At 39.1% G+C, this 22015-nt stretch overlaps 1 protein-coding gene across 1 annotated transcript in view; it reads right to left on the bottom strand.

Annotated features, from left to right (window-relative positions):
* Positions 1-22015, bottom strand: part of LOC109681103 (POU domain, class 6, transcription factor 2-like) — a 119637-nt gene that overhangs the window by 589 nt on the left and 97033 nt on the right. Inside the window, exon 2 of the mRNA XM_020155671.2 lies at positions 1771-1862. Coding sequence (XP_020011260.2) covers positions 1771-1862 — 92 coding nt within the window. The remainder of the gene's footprint in view (positions 1-1770; positions 1863-22015) is intronic.

The raw sequence follows: 22015 nt of genomic DNA, 5'->3' as shown, positions 1-22015 counted from the left end.
GTAATAACTTACTCTTATATATTATAATCCCAATGCATTTCCATTTGATTCTAACCCTCATATATTTGAAACTCTCAGGTAATTTAGTCTCTGTTGTTCCAGAAAGAATTCATTGAGATAGGTGGGATTTTTTTTTGGTTCAAAAATTAGCTATGAAATATTATTTTGACTATGAAATTAGCAAAATAATATACAAGAGTTACTTAATGCTAGAAAAGTCTATAGTGACACCATATGCAGATGTATGGCTAGAGGACATGTACACTGCCATAATCCTTTTGGAAAGCAATTTGGAAATACATATCAACAACTGCAAATGTATTCATTCCCTTTTGACTCAGAATACACTCCTAGGGGAATGCTTGAAGATAGAATTCAAAAGGGGGAAAAGATAAATGCATGGAACTGTGCATTACATTTTAAAATCCATAAATGATGGAAAACAATTTGTTACAGTACTAAACTTGATGAGATACTGCCTAGTCATTCAAATGGATCATTATGACACATTGTTAAGACAAAGGAAAATGTTTGTAATATGAGACTACACAAGAAAATAAAGTGGATAATTATTAAGCAAATGAGTGATTATTATTAAAATGGCAAAATTACATATGTACAATATCAAGATCTAAAATGGAGTATAAAAATAGGAATTTTTTATTTTTAAGATGGAGTATTTTTAAAAAGTCTTTTGTTATCACTGCAGCTTGTCACAGTGACACCATTCCTCAATGTCCGGGGTCTGTCATGGCACTTACCTAACGTAAGTATTTGAGTGTATATAGGACTAGTTTGTTCATAGGCATGTCTGTGCATACACACATGCACACATAAGATAACAAGAATAGCATTGTAAAGGCTCTGGCGCAAAGAAGCCAGTTATTGAAATTCCCACAAAATGACTTTTTGGTGGCCTGATAGACATCCTCTCAGGCTGCATGTACATGGGCACAGAGTTGTCTGGGCTTTGAGATGGCTGATAAGCTCTGAGGCCATAGGGAGACTCGGTGGTGACTGGAACAAGAATGTCAAGTCCAACTCAAGCTCTACACTTGGGCTAGCCCTCAATGTGCTGGAAGTGATTAATCTCCAGAGGCAACCATGACAGCAAAAGGGAGAGAAAGGCCCCCATACCTCTTTCCATAAAAGCAGGATGAACTCTGAAAGCTTCACGCTAGATGACAGAGGTTAAAAAAAGCCCAGCCTCTTATAATTGTGTTCTACATCTCCATATAACCCATACCAGGCTGCAAAAAACAAATATTGGACTTTAAAAAATAATGAATGTATTTCTTTATTAATGCAGGAGCTATGTGTGATGTACAGTATTGTCAAACCCAATAAGCTGAACTTGCATTAAAATTGCATTAACTTTTTTATATTAAATCACATCTTGTATTTCAAAAATGGCTATAGTAAGGTTGAAATAACTTAATTTTCTTCACACTCCAGTCATTAAAGTTTTACCTTCAAGAAAACTGCATGGTAACCAACAGCACAGATATAGTGGGTTTTAAGAAGAAAAAATATTTCCAAATGATTAAAACCAACCCTTCCTTTGAGAAGAGAGAAGAATTTTGCAAACGCTTATTTTCTCAATGGGTATTTAATAAATAATGTAACCATACAGCTTCCCATACAAAAATTTATCACTATCATAGCTCTGTTGGAGTTAATTGGATTTAACTCATCATTATTTATTTGGTTATTTATATGGTTAAACCATACTAAATGCAGCCTACTGGAAAGCAGTTGAGAGATACTGACCTGTGGCCCAACAGGAAATGGTGGGTGAGTCTGACTGGCCTGGTGTTGGTCAGGAGTGCTGGGATCCGACAGTGCTGAGCTTCCTCTGGCCCCTGGAAGTCAAAAGACAAATGCTCCCTTAATATAAGACCCAGTCTAGGAACTGCACATGACCCTGTTTTCCTGTGATGTCACAGGACATTAGGGGACAGATGATGTGACAAAGTGGCTTATCAAATCACTTGTTGACTGTCTAAATGATGTTGAGGGATATTCAGGATGGCCAAAGTCACTAGGAGGTAAGAACAGAGAACAGAAGGGAAAATGACACTGTCATCAGTTGCTCACATTGGCTATTGGTATGCATAGCACACACTAGTGTGTCATATGTGTGGAAACCACACCCTTCATGCACAGGCCACATAACTGTGCTCACTGACAAAGCCAAAGAAAGTGTCACCTCAGACATGACGAAGTCCACCCATATTATCCTAGAACATGGCTCCCCCTCTCCTTTGCACTCTTAAGAGTCCTCTCTCCATGCAGCCTTCAGACTCTGAATCTTACCAATGTCCTTTCCTAAAAAACAATGTCACTTTTCACAATGTCCTAAAAAGAATATGGACTTTAAGCAAGTTGCCCAGAAGCTGATTAAAAGAGGAGAGATCCACGGTAAACCCCATTTTACTAGGCACCGAACACAACTTATTTCCTGCGTCAGCATCCTGTTGGACACCAATATTTCTACCAAAATATTATAGTCTTTCTGTGTGTTTATGTGCTTTGTTTTAACATAAACCATAGTGGGTAAGATAATGGCAGAAACAAATGTGTGAATAAATAGGCAAACAAATAGACAGTCATTTTTGAGAGTTTCTTGTTGGTGGATTATGTTTTCTTAGAGTTTTCTAATGGAGTGGTTGAAATCCAATTCCAAGCAAAGCTTTACAAGATCCTCTTTCCTGATGTTTGTCCTATGAATAGCAAGTAGATGACAATTCCAACCCTGTTTGAGGCATGCCATGGATGACCAAGAAAAAAAGATATGATTCTGTCACACTTATAAATTTTAAAGAAGGTATTATTGGCTCATTTAAAACAAATTCTTCTATATAGTCTCCAAAGGGACAGACTTATAAATAATGGAAATGTGCAAAAATACTTCAGCACATTAAGCTACAAATAAAATTGACTGCTACATATTATTCAATTGACTTCTATCTCCACAGCAATGTGTCAATCATAACAGCATTTTATAATAGGATTAAGCAATAAACGTGGAAAGCCATTATGCAGAAATCTGAAAATCTGATTAATTTGTAATATTTTTGTGTGCAGAAAGTCAGGAATGGACATTGCTTGGGGAATACTTACAAGCATTCTATTGAAAGTCCTAAATTGATTTGGAACAAACTAATAAAAACACAGACTTGCTGACATTTTATAAAGTGAATTCTGTCAAAATACGTTTGGTATTTTAATGATCGCTGTCATTTAATAACAAGGGTAAGATGACCCATCAGAAGATGCCAACAATTTCCCCATAATATGTACAAGACCTTTCTTCTAAATTTTTTATATGTGATTTACTTAGTATGCTTGAAAAGCAGGGGATTTTAGGCTAGGAATTGCCTTATGCAGTGTAAACCTCAGAATCTTTGCTCATACAACCCAAGTCTTATTTTGCCTTAAAATTCTCAGCAGAGCTTTATGTACCTAAAAGAGCTTACTGAATCTCCAAAATGATGCCTTTGGTCAAATATTCATATTAGGCTCATTCACAAATGGTTGATGATTCAGTGCTTAAAAAATTTGTTTGCTTCCCCATACTTGTCCGGCATGCATTTTCACACTAGACTGTGAAAAGAGAATTTTCCAATGCACAGAAAAATGGAAAAGTCTCTTTATATTAATTGTTTCTATCTCTATCATGCTAGGCTCCTCTGTCACGTCTTTCATATGTGCTCGTTCATTTTTCAGCCTGCTTCTCAGTGCACGCCATCGTAATGATCAGGCTCAGTTCCATTCAGGCACTGTGTCAATAAGAAGCGTCTGTTCCCTGCAATTTTACACAGGACACATTTGCTTACACTTTTTCTTTGTTGCATTGAGCCCCTAACTGGTGCTCAGCAGCTTGTGCTGTGGCTGGCTATTCTCAGAAACCATGTTCAGTGCAGTCCAGGGCAATTCCGCACAATTTCATGTGTAAAATGAAGTCTTTCACAGGCTCCGGAGGAGATCATGTATGCTCTCCTGCCTGGATCAAAAACTAATGTTTCTTCTTAATGCGCATCTCCATTTTCCCCAAACATGTGTATCACGCTTAACCTTGTAGGCCCATAAACTAATCTGTCTGGTTGGAAGGCAGCTCCCAAATAGGGGCTTCTCAGAGCCAGAAGGGAATTCAGCAGTCAGTATGAGTAAGTGACGTCAGCTAAAGGTGTCAGAGGTTTGAAGCAGCACTTAGCTGTACATCAGCAGAGAACCTGAGGTTAAGGATTTTCATGGGCATTGATACGAAAGCATAAGCTTGGATGGGTTGGGTAGGGTTCTCCTGACCAGGAGTCTGGGGAATAAGTCACATCACTGGGGACCCAGGAGTTCCAGGGTAGTTCTCTGAGATCAGTTCTGAAGTGAATGGCCTGTGCTTTTAAAAAATTTTTTAAAAAAATTTATCACTATTTTCATACTTGTAAAGAATGTACTTTGATTACATTTATCCCCCAGTCTCTCTCAGCATTTCATTCACATCTGGTGAATGAAATAAAAATAGAGATTTTTATTTCACTCAATATTCACTCAATAAAAATAGAGATTTGGTTTAATGCAGCAGTGGCATAATTTCATTACAATAGATGTTGGCATCCATTTGACTCATTATCATTGTTTCATAGAAATCTTGGAAATATCTCTAAATTATTTGTTTATTGGGAATTTCTACCTCAATCCAATTTGCATAATTGGTGTTGTTTGGATCTGGAATGTGCCCCAAAGGTCAACGTGGAAAGACTTTGTCTCTAGCCTGTGACACTATTGGGAGGTGAGGAACCTTTGCAAGGTGGGGTTTAGAGGAGGTAAATTGGGGTGTGTCCTTGCAGGGAATATTGGGACCCTGGTTTCTTCTCCTTGCTCTCTTTGCGTCCCAGTCACCATGAGACGAGCAGCTTTGCTGCACCACATGTTCGCTACCATGATGTCTCACCTCGCCACAGGCAATGGAGTGGAAACACCATGAACTTGAAACCTCTGGACTCATGAGCCAAAATAAACCTTTCCTACTTTTTTCTTTTTTGGCAGTACTGGGGTTTGAACTCAGAGTCTCACGCTTGCTAGGCAGGTGCGCTACTGCTTGAGTCACTCTACCAGTCCAACCTTTCCCACTTTTAAGTTGATTATGTAAGGTATTTTGCCATAGTAACAGAAACTAACTAACACAGATATGAAAAGCAGTTTGGTATGAGGTGTTAAAAGCAAGCACTTAGATTTTGAACTCTGCCCAGGTTTAAATTTAGCTCTGTCACTTAACTAATACATGAACTTGGGCTTGTTTTCCAACTTCTTTATGCATCAGCTTCTTCTTTAAAAAGTCACCCTAACGGGGCAGTGGCTATGAGGTTTAAAGGAGCTAATATATTGTAAATTTCTTGAAACAGTGCATGTTTGTGATATAAGTGCTACTTTAGTTGATGTACATTAAGGGTGAATATGATGGAAATATTACATGCTCATGTGTGAAAATAGAAAAAGTGAGACCTGTTGAAACTATTCTAAAGGGAGGAGGGGGTAAAGGAGAATGACCGAGGGGTGAAATTAACTAAGATCTATTGTAAGCACTTTTGTAGAATGTCACAATGTACCCCCCAGCACAACAATAATATGATAAAAAATTTGAAAATTATACTTGAACTAATAATATTTAACATTATTTCATTTGTCCATAACATTTGCCTTCTCCAAGTCAGTTCAATTCATATTCCCATCCTTAAGTGTGAGGTCCATATCCTCTTATACACAAGCTAAGGGTGGCTGCTGCGTACCGGCCCTAGTGATGCACTGTGTGCCATTAGATGAAAGCTTAGAACAGAACTAAACAGTTGAGTAATTAAGAGCCTACAACATAAGGTGCTTACAAATATAGTCATCACTCAGTTCCAAAGGATTGGTTGCAGGACGCCCTGTGGACACTAAAGTCCAAGGGTGCTCACGTACCTCACGTAAAGTGCAGTATTTGCACATAACCTATGCACATCTTCTAATCAAACGTAATCATCTTTAGATTACTTATAATACCTAATGCAATGTGAATGCTATATAAATGGTTTTTTGACTGAATTGTTTAAACAATCACTAGAAAAAAGTTGTACACCTTTTCAGTACATGTGCATTTTTTCCCCAAATACAAGTTCTCATCTGTAGATGAGAACCAGAAGAACTGACTACATAGCACTTCCTTTAGTCCATGGTAGTATAATCAGGAAATATGTGATCAAGATACTAGCAAATAGCTTCCCAGGCCTATGAGTCACTTGAATAGCATCTTGAACACAGAGGTGTTTGCATCCTATAGGAGGCTGCCGACAGAGAATCCAAGTGGGAGTCTGTGGACATTTTATAAAACTCCACCAGGATTGAAGACAACAGGGAACAAACAGTGGTTTAACTGCTTCCCAGGAAATTCTGAGTCTCCTTTGTGCTGACAACACCATGCATAGTTTTATGAATAGTAGCTGGTCCTCACCTGGCATGACCCCCATGGCCTTCCTAGTTGCCTCACGTGGAACATTCTTCCATCTTAATCCTGGTTGAAGAACCTGTCATATACCTCTATTTTGTAATTATCATTTGCTCACAGGCAATTCAAGGAGTGTAAAAACTGTTTTTAATGGTGATAATATAGAACTTAGAATAGCTATGTAAGAGGTGTTAATTCTCCACAAATACAGAGAAGCCAGATTTAAATCTCTTAGGGAAAGAACAGTCAGCAATTGTGGAGATATTGGAGGACTGATAGGAATTTGGATTGCATGTTTGGATAAAGCTGACTTTTAATCATTAAAAATGTGTGATGGTCAGTCAGATGACCCTCACTCTTTCAATATCATCTTTCGTGGAGTGATCTCCTATCTGGAATTTGCAGAGACGCCTGCAGATCCCTCTGCTCTGGAGTGCAGGATGGCACCTGAGCTGAGAAGGGTGACAGCCCAACTGTTCCCTTCAGTGCCTCCCTGAGGATCAAGATATCCATGTTCCACTCTCCCTACCAACAAGCTCAGAATTCCTGAGCAAGCATCACTGATTGTCGCTGTGATCCTCACAGCAAATTAACTTTTTGTTTTTACACATTCTTTTTAAAATTTTGATATGAGGCCTTCATTAACTGGGACAAGCCAGACTCAGCTCCTTTAAGTTCCTCTAACAGTAAAGTGGATGCATACTTCAGTACAGAGTTTTGACTTTCCCCCCACTTTTGGAGTAGACTTTTCCAGATAAGTCATTTTAAGAAGCAAATATAACATTTTTAATCCTAAAAGGATAGACTCCTGGAACCTCATCCCAATACTTTTTCAAAGAGGACATGGTAGCCATGTAGATTAGAAAACAGAATGGTAAATCTGACTGGTTCATCCAGGATATTCTCCCATGTGTCAACCCCTCTTCTAATGTACAGCACAGATTCCCTTGTTAACAATTAATGCATTTTTAATGAATCAGATTCTTCACACATCTGAGTGTGGGATTCTGTCCTCTATGCTTTAGCACAAACATAATCACATGAAAGTCACATCTTTCGGTTTTTTCTGGTATTTTATACTTTCTTACCCACTGTTTGCAGTGACTGGGGTGATGCAAAGGTTACTTATTATAAGATGGACAGTTGAATGCATTATTATTTCATGTTGGGCAGGTGAACCCCAGCTAAGCAGGGCAGAAGTCCCCTCTAAATTAAACTTCCTTTTCTTTCAATTTCTTCAAGATTGCTAAATGCCAAGGAGGGAGTGGAGGTGTTTATAAAAATCTTTTCAGAGCTTTCACCACTATTTGCCACTTTTTATTGCCAGTCAGGATTTTTTATGATACTGGATATGTACATATTTATGTATAGAATCCTATATAGCCTCTCAGTGGAAATGGGGGCTGTACAGCAGTAAGGCTGATGTATATAAACTATAAGTCATACTTGAAAAAGCAAACATTCAGTAATTTACATAAGGTTTTATGTGTTTTTGCAAATTACATTGTCAGGTTCTTATAACTTTGTCCATCAAGGCCTGGAGAACAGAGAATGTCTGATGATATTAATGTGAAAAATGGATTCCTTTATTCTATAGGTGACTTATCTGGCCTCTCATGAAGAGAAGTCTGGTTTTCTCTGAATGGAAGGTCTAAGTCCTCAGTGGTTCTAAGCACTGACCTTTATTTTAAATCTGCATATACGCATAAAAAGTCAAAGGGAGACTTGGGATATGTAAAGCACAAAAGAAACTGCAAGTTCCTTATTTGGACGTGTTTGTATGGAGATAATTTTGCAATATCTACCCAAAGTATTCAATAATTATTTCAGTTCTCCATGTGAATTTATCCGATGTGGTGACAGAGATTTTAAAGACATTTTTTCTCACAATTTACTAAATCTCCTGTCAGCCTTCTTCTAATAATGTCTTTTTTTTTTTAATCATTTGTTTTCATATCACCTAATAAAAGCAGAGCTGAACTCTTGTGATATCCGGGCTGATAAAGTTTTCAATTTCTGTGACTACTCCTTCTTGGAGAGAGATGAAAAAAGAGAGTCATCAAACACACTTTAGCAAAACTCCATGACACAGTGTTGGCAGAAGGACAGCTCTGGTGTAGGATTATTCTTGAGTACTGCTATCTCCACAGCAGTGTGAGTTCTCTCAGGGTAAAGACTCTTTTGAACTCATCCTTGCATCTCTAGGAAGCCATCTCTGGGCACTGGAGTGCGTGCATGTGTGCACACCTGTACACATTTATATATGTTGCTGTTTATGACTATGTAGTGAGTTGGTATTCTCAAAATGACAGTTACACATCAGAGTAGGCTGAAAGAATTTAGACTCACAATTTAAACGACTTGAAATTGTCTTGTGCAACTTTTTAATCTAAGAAGCCTTCATCATATCAACCATGTTTCCCAGGAAATGAACACATCCTCTGATATGGCCATTGCCCAGGGCCACCCTTGGGATTGCACACAGTGGGATGAAGTCTTTCTTCCCATCTGACTGGCAGCACTATGGCACTTCATGATTGAGTCAGGTCACATTGATCCTGTGGTTTTATACCTGCTGTGAATCTTCCTTTCATGCTTCATCCACGCCCAGCTCCACTCCAGTGTCAGCTACCTGATCTGTGGGGGCCCTGTGCAAGATACAAATGCAGGTCCCTACTCTGGTTGGGAAGTCAGTCTCCCAGTCCTCAGGACCACCATCCCAACCCGCGTCAGAATGCAGTGGGTGGGTGGGAGACATTGAGGAGTACATAACCATCTGTCACTTGAGCCCAGGTCCTATGAAAAGAGTTCCATGACAGCTGTACTCAGCGTCCAGGAAAACTAGGGGCAGTGAGTAGGCAGTTGGCCCCTATCCTGCCATGGCTAGGCAAGAGGACTCCAGCCCCCTCTCTCCTCACATGCTCTGTTGTCTCATTGAAATTTACTTAGAAAGCACAAATCCAAAGGCACATTATTAAGAATTTCAAGATGTAACCTCAGAGCATTGGATTCCAAATGTGAGACTACAGGGGTCACCTGCCCATTAATGGTTCCTGAACACAGTTCACTGTTAGCTTCCATCGTTCAGTTCCTATACAATTCGGGGTCAGTTACTTTCCATCAACAGACCTTCTTATAAAGGATCTTCAAATTTTGAAAATTACAACTAAACTTACAACTGCTTCAAGAAAATCACTTCTGTAACTCAATGCAAATTTGGAAGAATGTTTGTGTCTACAGAAGAATTTAAAAATGGATTTTTCTCCCAATAGGAAATCAAAGATACAAATCATCTACACATGTATTATATGCCATTATCACTAACCACATAAATACTTCCTTTGGTAGAAAATTAAAATAAAATATTTTGTTTTCTATCAGCTTTAATTATGTATGCTGATAGTGGATAGAATGGATATAAATTCTTCCAAAGATAAAGCATATGAAAGATGTTGCATGCCCTCTTTAGTTGTATATCTGCCTTTCTAACACCATTAGGCTTTCACTAACAACAATACAGATTTTCTCTCTTCATTGGTCACCAAATCATCATGAAGCTTGGGCACAGAGACATGATGTAGATCCTTCATGGCATTGTTACTGGCTTAGTTTTAAACTTCTCCCAGGTTACCTACCCATAGTAAAATAGGCAACAAATACTGAGAACTGACTTGAATGTGCTTAGGAAAGGACGAGAGCTGTGAGATCAATCTTCTTTGAAATTTGGCTCTAGCTTGGGGTGGAGAGAAGTTTTGGGGGATGGGAGATGAAGCTAAAGAGAGGAAGGCCAGGCCATTTTTCTTACCTGACACTGCATTGTAGTATTGTGTATAGTACTGTGGCATTAAACTCAGAAAGTCAGAAGGCATTATAGCTGTGTTTGCACTATCTATTCCTTCTGCCCTCTTTCAGCAACATTCTGCTTTGTCTTCTAATGTTTACAAAGCTTTCTTTGCTGCCCTATAGACCTACAGAACTGCCTTATCAAAGGTCTCATTATGAGATTTTTAAACTGTTTTCAGTTTATTGAGAATCATATTGAGCAGCCTCATATGGACACCTGGAAATGTAAGTCTTCAAGGACACGGGGGTTCAATAGAGCTAGCTACATCATGGTGACTCCTGGAGCTCAGCTCAAAGGTAAACTATGGTGATTCTCCTCTTCTCTTCCAAAGCCCTAGATACCTGCCAGAGGCCTGAACTCTGCATAACCCCTCAGTGGCAAGAGGCTACTAGTCTGACATGTAGAATATGATTTAACCACGAGCTACAGTAGAATAAATCTTTATTTCAGTTGAAAATGATGTCCTCTGGGTGCAGTTAAGATCTCAGAGACCTTGTGGTTCTCCATCCATGGTGGTTGCCTTTGTGACTGCCAAGAGCAGGTGATCAACTAATGACAGGCCAGGGACTTCTCCAGATTTTAAGATTTCACAGGAAAGTCAAATTAAAGAATATTAATAATTGGGTGAATAGAAACAAGGGTCTTGACATTTAATCATGCCAAATGAAACTATTTTTAAAAACTGCCATGCACTATCACAATCCTAAACAAAGGCATTTTAATGTCTTTTCTCCCACCCTAAGGATACGTTTTTCATCCAGAGGACTTTTAAATGGAAGAAATTCAGCTTAATGAAAAACTTCTAACAATAGTTTTTTTTTTTTCATTTTCTCTTCAAGCAATGGCTGTTTTGTCATCGATGTGCTGGTCTGTCATAGAACATTAAGGATTTTTTCATCAGCGTGGCAGGATTTGAAGAGTCACAGTATGATCACTGTTTTATTCCTCTAGGCACAGGGAACACATCTGACCAAACACTCCTAAAATGGCTCTTCTTTTGAATAAATAATTCATGTCTTCCCTTAATCCCTCCCTTTTAAGAGGAAATATAAGTTCCTCTATATACATAAATTTCTGTGTGTCAGGCCAGACACTAATTATTTTGTATATGGAATTTTATCAACCCTTATAATAATTCTATTTGGTGTTAATGGTTATTATGTCCATTTATGTAGTAAAGTAAACCTTATAGAGGGTAAGTCATTGTCTGTTATGCACAATGAGAAAGTGACCAAAAGATAACTGCATCCCAGGCTTTCTAATTGATGGAAAGCTGATAACTTTATATCTTTATTCGGTAGTCTACTCTACTGCTCAAATATATCACAACACCTATCATTTACTGAATATGTACTATGTCCCAGCCACTAGGCTCAGCATTTTATACAGAAGCTCTTGATGGGGTTATGTCTGGATAAATTCATTGTTAGGTTGAAATTACATTTAATCCATGTAACTTCCTAAATATCTTAGGTTTGTAACAGTGACCTGCAGAGTGTTGATTGTTTCTCCTCCTGAGCACATGACTGACTGGTTGCTGGGGCTTGCCCTCACCGTCTTGCATCACAGGGGAATATTGGTTTGCCTATTGCTAGACTGGGAAAAGATCAAAATTCAAAATTTGAAGTACATATTGTATTGGTTGTATATGGGTTTTGCACCATTATGAAGGTGCAGAACTTTAAGCTGAACCATCCTAAGTCAAGGACCATCTGCATACATGTTCTCGTTTAACCGTCACAGAAGATAACCTCTATTTTAAAGATTGTAGTTCCATTTTAGAGATGCACACTCTGAAGTGCTGACTGATTAAATAACTCATTTATGATTGCTAGTCAGGATCTGAATCCAGTTCAATCTGACTCCAAGACCACACTATATTATTCATTAAATGCAAATATTCCAGGGATACAGGTCACAATCAATAACCAACATCACGATAGAAATTGTGTTTCTCAGATATTCCCTTCCACACCAATGGAACTTGGCTCTGTGGCTCCAGTGAACTCCAGGCTCCCAGTATTGGAAAGTGGATGATGGAGGTGGGGAAATAGCAGAGGAGGCGAGGAAGGTGAAGAATGGGCTCTGCCAGAGACACACTTTTCCTGTGCCTCATTTTTTTTCTTGTACAGACTTGACAGTATTCTTAATTAGTATGCATCCCCAATCTTGTTTAAAACGGTGTTATTACCAAGCCAAATGACAGCCTCATCCTAAGTTTAGGGTCTCCATGACTGGGAGCAGCATTGTCATTACCTGGCACCATGTGAGAAAGGCAGATAACCAGGTCCTAGGCATCTGGGCCTCAGAACTGCTAACCTCATCAGAACCATTCTCCCCATCAGAATCTTCATGCCAACCAAGTCCACAGGTGATCCATTCCCACACCAAGCTGTGAGAAACACTGATCGTGAGTCTATAACTTTTCCCTTCCTCCTGTCTATCCTCTATATTTCTCTACTTCCTTCCTTCCTTCTCTTTTTCCTTCCTTTTTAATTTCTTTTTTTATTTGGGTAGTACTTAAATCACTAATGCACCTAAGGCTCCTAACTTTTACCAAATATTTGCAGCGTAAATCCTATCCCATGGGAGTTGGGAGAGGTGTGAGAATGCAGAGAAGGTGAACACTCAAGGGGCAGATTCTCAATGACAGTAATAACCCGACCCGGTGGGAGGACGTCCAACCACGAAGTTCACAGCAGGAAGAGCTGGCCACACATTCTTAAAGCGAAGCATATTTATCCTTTTTAAAACACAACAAAACTGATGCCAAATCTAGCCCAATATCATTGCTCTGTGATTTATGGCAATTTTCCCAACCACTTTCTCCTCCATATCCATATCTTTAGCTTCCCATTTGTGAGGATCCATGAAGATAAGAGTCTGGCTTATCCATTTCAGTTATTTGCTTTCGGAACACCACATTCTTTGCAAAAATAGTCAGAGCGCCACTTTAGAAAAGGAGAATAAAAATTTTAAATCCCTTAGAGCGGAAATAAAACTGCATTTCTGCACAGATACTCCAAAAGGGTAGCATTTGCAATCATTCTTGCGTGCGTATCAAGATTGGTGAAAGTAGGGTCATTTAGAACTCAGCAAAGGACAGGAAGGAAATACCCCCAGAGGAATTACCTTGCATGAAATTGTAGCATCACACCTAGTTAGCAGCCCCTTACAGTAATGGAGCCTCTATAACAGCATGAGAACGCAAAATTGTTCAGGAAGGGAAGGATGTCGCCCAACACACTAGGAACAAATTGCCAAAAGCTAAAAAACCTTCTTTGGAGATGGGATAACAAAACATTGCATCCTTAGCAAGATTAAATAAGTCTCAAACATGAAAATGCAAATTAACGTCCCATCAATAAACTGTTGGTTAGATTCTTTTTTCCTTCCTGTGAGTTGGTTATAAAAATCCAAACAGCTAAGAACTAGTCCAATTCATGTGTCTCTGACCATTTTTCTCTCCCTTAGTCTATTTATTTCTTAGCATTACTATAATTGAAAAAGTATCCATTGCTAAAAGATGCTATTAACTTGAGTGCATTCATAGAGTGTTATATCACTAATAGACTTAGGTCATATTCTTTTATCCTTTTAGCAAAGCATTATTTTGTTGTCCTCTTGTTCTGTAGATTTTGTTCCACTTAAAGTCAAATAGAACAAAAGCTTCACAGGACTTGTTCAGATTACTTTTATCACTATTTGACTCCATTACATGACAGTATGAAATGTGTAGCAATTTCCATTTGTTATATTAACCTATTCTGGGGTATATGTCAAAGTTTATATTATATAAGTATGCCAGGAAACGTGACTTGTACTGTTATTATAACTTACATATTTGTGGACCAAATATTTTTTAAATCTACTTCTTGAGTTCACATGTATATTTAGAACTTTAGTGTTGTAGTTAAAATAAGAAACAGAGGCAACCCCTAAATACAATGGTAGAAAGATGAACTATTGGAAGTGTCTAATGACTTAAATATATGTACAGTATTTCATCAAATATAAAGTTTTATTGATAAAAAACTATTGATTATTTTATGTGGAACTAAGAAAGAAGAAAAGCTGCCAATGAAAGCATGACATGCCACTGATTATAGGACATATGACGATTATCATCTGCAACTCCCCCCTTTAAGATGTCACATTGACATGAAGAGGATCTATGTATCTGAGGATAAATAAATAAAATATATCAGCACTCTTATCACTCATTGGCATTTGTATATTAATAAACTATGGCACAGAGAATAAGCTATGGAATAAACTAGAAATTTTACATAAAACCTCTTAATATCCTACAGATTTGGTGAGTTAGAATGTATGCCTGGAATATGGTAGTTGGAAAAGATACTCAGCTTATTTAGAAGAAAGAAGTTGAAATAAGAAAGGGGTCAGGGATAGCTACTAACAGTTGAGAGGTGTATAGGTTGAGAGTCTGGTAACATGATCAAAAATTCTACATATGTGGTCTCTTTTAATCTTCACACCCACACCATGGTATTAGAATTAAAGTTCAGAAAATGTAAGTAACTGACCCAAATCTCCAGCTTACATTTTTTTTAAGAAAAGGAGGGAATGGGAAGAGGAGCTAGATTCACATCTGAATCTGGTCAAGTTTTTGTGCACTTTCAACCTCAAACTGTATCATATGCAAATCTGTGGATCACATGCATGCAAACCTGGGCATGTGTGCAATGAGGACCAGCTATGTGTGTCTATGGACTTCAGCCATTGAGCTGAAGTTGAGCCAAGTTTGGTTTATAGACTGAAAGGAGGGAGAATGCACACCAGAAGCCTGTATAGCTTCTCAGAGAGGAGGGGTTAGAAGTGGGGGATACTTTCTTACTGGAGGTGTTAGTAATTCTTCTGTAGAAAGTAGGGAAGATGAAGTGAGGCTAAAGCTGTAATTGGTAAAAGAACACTGTTCACTTCTTCTGGCTACGCTGGTGACCATTTGGCCATTCTGCAGTCTGAATGATGCTCTTTGCTTTTGTGGAGTGATGAGGCACCACCTCAGCATGGCCTTGATTGACACAGGTGTCCTGTGAAATCCTTCCTGTTCAGCAGGACAGCACCAAGGTCCTACTATGAGCACCAGTCCAGTGTTTGTGTGCCAAGGGCTATTTTCTTTTTCTCAGTTAAAGAGGATGAGTTCCATTTTGAGGGCCTCAAGTCAGATGGGAGAGATGGATGGTGCTATCTATAAAATTTTTGTCCAGGAAGAAGCATTTAATAACAAAGAGCTTCTTCTGGAAGGTTCAGCTAAAAGCAGAACATTGGATAAGTTTCTGGTTGGTCTATCTGACAGTTTCATCTCTCAGGTTTAGGAAATAGATTGGCACTGTGAGTCTAGATGCAATTCTGATCAATAGGGCCATGCTGTTGTAACAGGATCCTTGGATGATGTGACAGATATTCCTTAATATCAGGAAAGGGAATGTGGGACAGAGAGAGATGTGTCTAGACTTTAGAAAGTCAGATTCTGAGAGTCAGGAAAATAATCCACCCAATCCCATAACCAGAACCCATTAAAAAAAAAAAACAGGTATCTTTAAAAAATCATATTATAAAGCCAGGTGTGGGGGTGCACTTCTCTAATTCCAACACACAGGAGGCTGAGGCAGGAGGATAGCGAGTTTGAGGCCAACCTGAGCTATATAGCAAATTCCATCTCAGCTTGGGTACATAGCAAGACCCAGTCTAAATCTCATTCCTTGCAAAATCATATTCTAACAATACAGTGTGGAGTCAGATTGATTGTGTTTCCTTCTTTGCTTCACACTGGCTACCTGTGTGACTTTGGATATGCAACTTAACCTCTTAAACTTAAGTTTAACTGTGAAATGTGGTAATAATAGCATGTGCATTAAAGTTTTGAGATTTAAAAAGATTATTGACTAACAAGAGCCCAACACTGTGCCTGGCATATGATAAATGCTGGACAAAAATGTTGACTGTTGTAATAATATATTATTAGGGTATTGTTGCAAATGACATTGGTATACAGTTGTTCAATCACAAATGACTTTGGTAAAGAAGAGGGAAGCAAAAAGGAAATCACTGTGGCCACAGATGACACCCTCAAAAAAGTGGACCCTTTAGAAGAACCTGTGAAATCAAATACTCATGCAGCCAATCTGTAATAGTGAATGAGGTATATGGGAAGAAATTCAGGCAGACTGGAGAGTAAGAACGATTGCTGACTTAAGTTGCTACATTAAAAACTCTTCCAAGCTCCTATCTAATCTATCTAAACAGAGCATCTCCACAGGTCAAAACCCCATCACCAGTCACCATTTCCCCTCTTATAAAGACTCCTGTACCTCCTGGCTTACTATATCCATTCATGTTCAGACTTGTACTCACGCATGCTCAAAAGGCAAACCTCTAATCGCCTCTGTCTGGCTGCTTCCTCCACTCCTGAAGCAGTCAACTCTCAAATCTCAATCTCCCATTCCAGTATTGCTGGCAACTGGCTCCCTTCCAGCCTCAGTAGCCCTCATGGGCTCCCTTCCAGATCACAGGCAAGCCTCTGCTCTGTCAGCATGAAGAATGAGGTCCAGCTGATGCCTCACCTGCAACCCTCACCTCTAGACGAGGCTGGGTCAGGACATGGGAGTGGTAAGGGTTTGTGGAGAGTGGGAAGACAAGGATGCAACCCCTCCACCAGGCAAGCCCAGGGAAAGATCTAGAAGGGTGCTAGAGCCTTAGGAGGAGGCCTATCCTGAAGTCGAATTGCTTGTCTCCACCACTTAGAGGACGTGTGACCTCAAGCAAGCTGCATAATCTTTCTTGGTTCAGTTTTGTCATCTGTAAAATTGAAATAAAAATGGTACCTCCCTGTAGGGTAAAGATTAAGTCCACTAATCCACATAAATAAATTGCATGATCACAGTTTCTGGCACATAGTAAATATTCAATAAATGCAAGCTTTCTTATAGTTTATCTTTGGAGGGAGATAGAGACTACCCTGGCAGCCACACTAGTAAGCGTATTACCCAGCAGAACTAGGGAACACACGACAGGAAGCCTGGCCACAGCTATTGGGTCTGACAAGAGGCTGAAATTCTGAGCTTTAGCTGTGAGCAATGTCAATGCCTGGGGCAGGTGTGCCAGGGAAGGAAGACACAGAGCCAGGGATGGTGGTACCTCCCTTACAGGGTTATGACATAACTGCTCACAGCTGATGCAGAGAGATAGAAACCAACACAGACATACATGCAGTCACGTGAGCTGTAGTGGAAGAAAAATGAAAGAATCTGAATTTCCAGTGTAGAAGGTAAACGTTTCAGGAAAATGCTTGGCAAAGGTGGCTTTTGTCAAAAAAGATTCCAATGGTGCTTAAGAATCTAAACATGTCCCCAGGTGGAGTCTGAATGGGTCCTAAGAATCTGGGTCTTAAGTATACCATCAGTACAGATGTATATACAGGTGAACTCTCAAAATTAAGACCAAATAAATAAGGACTAGGTAGACAACAGCCCAAGGGAGGTGGTGACAGCCACACAGAAATAGCAAGCAATTGCTCAGAGCCTAGCCTGGAATTCTGTTTGTATTTTCCTGCAGCTGCCAATTACTTGCATGTGTTTCCCAGAAGGTCTCTGTTCCTTGTCCTATAGGGGACATATACTTGGGGATTCTGAGTCCCAAGAGCTCAGCTTGAGCTCCAGAAATACTACCAACTGTGAGCTCTAGACCCTCATCTGAAAATTATTCGTCCACTCATTTGTTCACTCCTTCAACATAAGTTCTTGCTAAATAGAAGGAATTTCACAAAATGCTAGGGCCACATAAAATAATGTTATGTTACCACACTTTGGCTCATTGCTTAATTAATTTACTCATTCCCAACAAATATTTACTATTGTAAATTTACAATTTTAAATTTACAATAGTAAATATTTGCTAAGCATAAATTAATAGTTAAACAATGAATTACTACAGGAGACCAGCTGAACAAGGCTCTACTGAACTCGAAGGAATTGGAGAATACATGCTTGGTCCCACTCTTACGAAACTTCTTTTGAGGCACAGTCTTCACACTGAAAAAAAACAAAACCTGAGATGCAAACCCAATGGCTTGGAAATGATTACCCTAGGATTATTCCCAGAATATCTTAGTTGGGCTGAGCGTTCCTGTCCTAATCTTCACCCCCCACCCCCCGCTCCCCCCCCCCCCCCCCGGCCTATTGTTATCCCATCCTAATGACTTTGTACTAAGGTTCCCCAGCGGCTGCCACAACTTCCTTAGGTAACAATGGATAAACATCAGCTTGAGAAATCCAGGTCTGTATTATTTATGAAGCTGCAATTCTCCTGTAAATAACCCAGTTGTTAAAATGATATGTATCTATGTAATTGAGTCTTCTGTATACAAATAAATAAGACTTTATTGCAATGTCAGAAGTTAACAGACCAGTCAATAAAATCAATAACTCACTTTTTCTTGCTTATATATCTAACTTTTCTCCACCTTTCCTGTGTCCTCTGTTTGTTCTGGTTACATATTATTGCTCAAAAGAAAATACAGCTCTTATACTCCTGTTTATTAAGTGCTAGGTGAGGGGAGGAGGTGGCAAACAAAGGGAAAAAGAAAACCACTAAAGCTTCTGCCTATTGGGTGTTTCAAATTTCACACATATTTATTTATGTTTCAGCATTTCCCTTGTAAATCCTTAGGTTTGAGAGGCTGGCAATGCAGCCAGGAAAATGTGCTCAGCACAAACCTTGGCATATACTAACTCTGAGGGAAGGAAGAGGTTTACTGGAGTTGGTAGGCTGTTTTTTAAAGCAATTTGCTTAACTGACATGGCCCTTGTTGACTTCACTAAAAAAGCTTAAAGAAGCTTTGAAAAGTATTTTTCCACTTATTAAAAAATCCAATTAAACAAATTGGCATTTATTCAAGTTTTTCTGCACCTCTGGGTGGAAGATAATCAAAATAGAGAAAAAGAAAAATTAACAGATTGGGTTACTCTAATCTTCATGATGATTCTATTGCTGTGCAAATAAGCCCATAATTTATTGCTATATTTGCACAGACCAGCTTGTCCTCTTCCATGGACCAGATAACTACATGAATTTGGTCCTCCTCACTATCTATCAAAGCACAATGGGGCCTCCCAGGAAAGGAGGCTCCTGGCATTTGCAAGACTTGACAGAGAATGCAGGTGTCAGCCTGGACTTCTGGGCCTCAAGCAGGTGGTTGGAATACTGGGTTCTTAGGGGGCGTATATTTAGAGTATAAGCATCTGTCCTTTGGCTTGAAGCATGACATCATAATTCAGATTTGCAAAGCCCATTCAGTATTATAATAAGAAGAAAGAATATTCATTCTTGTGAATAATGAATAGTAATGTCAACTTAAAATTCACTACTTGGCAAATTGAAGCTACAGAGGAAGGAATTCTGTAAGAACTCTCACCATCATCAAGGGTAAGAAATGGGAGAGATATTGGCCTGGAGGATACATGGATTGCTACCAACCCAAGTTTCAGAAAGCATGACTTTTCCCATTTTTTGTTGGAATAAAATGTCTGAAACTCAGGTTTGAACATAATCAGTATGAATTGCCTATGAGATCTATGAGGAGAGGTTGATACTACAAGATGCTCTAAGAAGAGGGGTAAGTAGAGACACAGTCTCAGGAACAATGGGCAAACAGGTGGAATTTAATACCATATAGTGAGCTGGGCACCCCTGTAATCCTAGCTCCTTGGGAGGCCGAGATCAGAAAGATCATGGTTCTACATCAGCCTGGGCCAAAAAAGTTCATGAGACCCCCATCTCTATAGAAAAAAAAAAGCTGGGCATGGTTGACACACATGTCTATTATTCCAGCCATGGTGGGAAGCATAAAACAGGAGAATTGCAGGCCAAGCTGGCCTGGGAAAAAAGTGAGACCCTATCTCTAAAATAACTAGAGTATAAAAAGCTGGAGGCAAGGCTCAAGTGGTAGAGCACATACATAGCAAGCACAAAGCCACAAAGCCCTGAGCTCAAACTGCATCACCACAAAAAGAAAGGAAGAAAGAAAAAATCAGAGTGGATGAACTTCCAAAATAAGTGGGTTAACAGAACAATGAATTAAGGATGCAATCTTAGAAGCCCAGGAGATAAGCTAAGGAAAACCACTCAATGAGACAAAGTAAGAATATGATATAGTGGCCTTGGAAGGACAGACTTTGCAGGAGGACAGTACAACTGGTCATCTCAACTGCTTTAGAGAGATCACATAAGAGAAGGAGAGAAAGATGCTCACTAGATGTGCTAATATGTTAACACTTGCTAGGTAGCTAAAGTATTGTTTGAATTGATAAGCCCTTGTGCAAGCAGTTTCATTGGAATAATAGAGATTATGACTGCATTTCAGTGAATACACAAGAAGTGAAGAAGTGTAACTATGTATTAAAGCAGACAGAAAAGTTCAGATCCATGATTTTCAAATGATAGGTTGTAGGCTGTTAATGGGATGTAGAATAAGTTTTATGAGTGGCAACCAGTATGCTATAAAGGCAGAAAATAAAGTCACAGGAAAATGAAATAAAATAAAATAGGAAATAAGAGAGTGATTAGCACACATTAAAGGTAAATATTGTGTCAAGAAATTTTAATTTCTGTTATGTGTCTTATATATATGGGTACACTGAGTTCTGATGTGAAATGTGTTTTGTAGTATAAATTGAAGTCAAAAAGGTTGAAATCCTCAGGATTATAAACAGAAAAAAGACAGTGTGGAGTAAAGTTTGTTTTTCTTGTTTGCTTTTAAGGAGTTATAATCTGAGTTAAGAAGGAAAACATTAGTAAGAATGTTGGCATTCGTAATAGAAGAGGGTCCCCAAGGAGTTGTGAGGCGTAGACTCAGAGCTCATGTAAGGAGGTGGCTTTGAACAAGAGAAAGGAAGCATCATTCTTTGCGACCACAGAAAACAAGAATGAATGTGTAATGGAAGAATCTGATTGGGAAGAAAGCTACTGACTTTAATTTCCTAAAGGGAAGAGAACAGCAGCTCCTATGCTGTGAGAGAGGTATGGCTTGAATTTCAGAGGGGTGATTGGTGACAGCCACCGAAAGGAGTGGAAATGGGTGAACAAATAACTGGTTGAAGATGTTGGAGGCCATTGAATTTCTATGGCTCCAACTTACAAGATGGCGTGAGTTTGTGTGGTGATACTTCCCTAAAGTATATATTCATATCCTAAACAAGTGAGTGTGACCTTATTTAGGCTGGAACAATAGGCTTGACAGGAACAAAGGTACAGCTGAGGGATGGTACAGAATGAGGCTTTTGAAATGGAATGTCCACAGAAAGAAGGTAAATATTGAGCACTGCATTGGAGGTGACCAGAGACTATTGCCCTTGGGAATGGAACCAGGCAAGAGATGTGATATCTCACAGAATAGCAAGGTTCTCACAGGAATGCAACGGAAAATTAAGGGCGTGTTATCAACATTTGGGAGATGCAACATTACTGATCACCTTCTGATGCCATAGTGTGAGCAGTCTCTACTTGAAAGAACAGCAAAGAAAGCCTGGTCTACAGGGAACATCCAAGTTTGGGTTAAAACCAGGAGGGAGAAGATGCTTCCTGTACACAGGACAGTTATTCTTAATGCTGAAATGAATGCATGTCCGAATCACATGCACATCAACACATATAATGAGTGCCTGAGTCAT

The sequence above is a fragment of the Castor canadensis genome, chromosome 2 (genome assembly GCF_047511655.1).
Source record: "Castor canadensis chromosome 2, mCasCan1.hap1v2, whole genome shotgun sequence".
In the NCBI taxonomy this organism is placed as follows: Eukaryota; Metazoa; Chordata; class Mammalia; order Rodentia; family Castoridae; genus Castor; species Castor canadensis.
The sequence above is the reverse complement of the archived record's forward strand: the minus strand, read 5'-3'. Positions and strand labels throughout refer to the sequence as shown.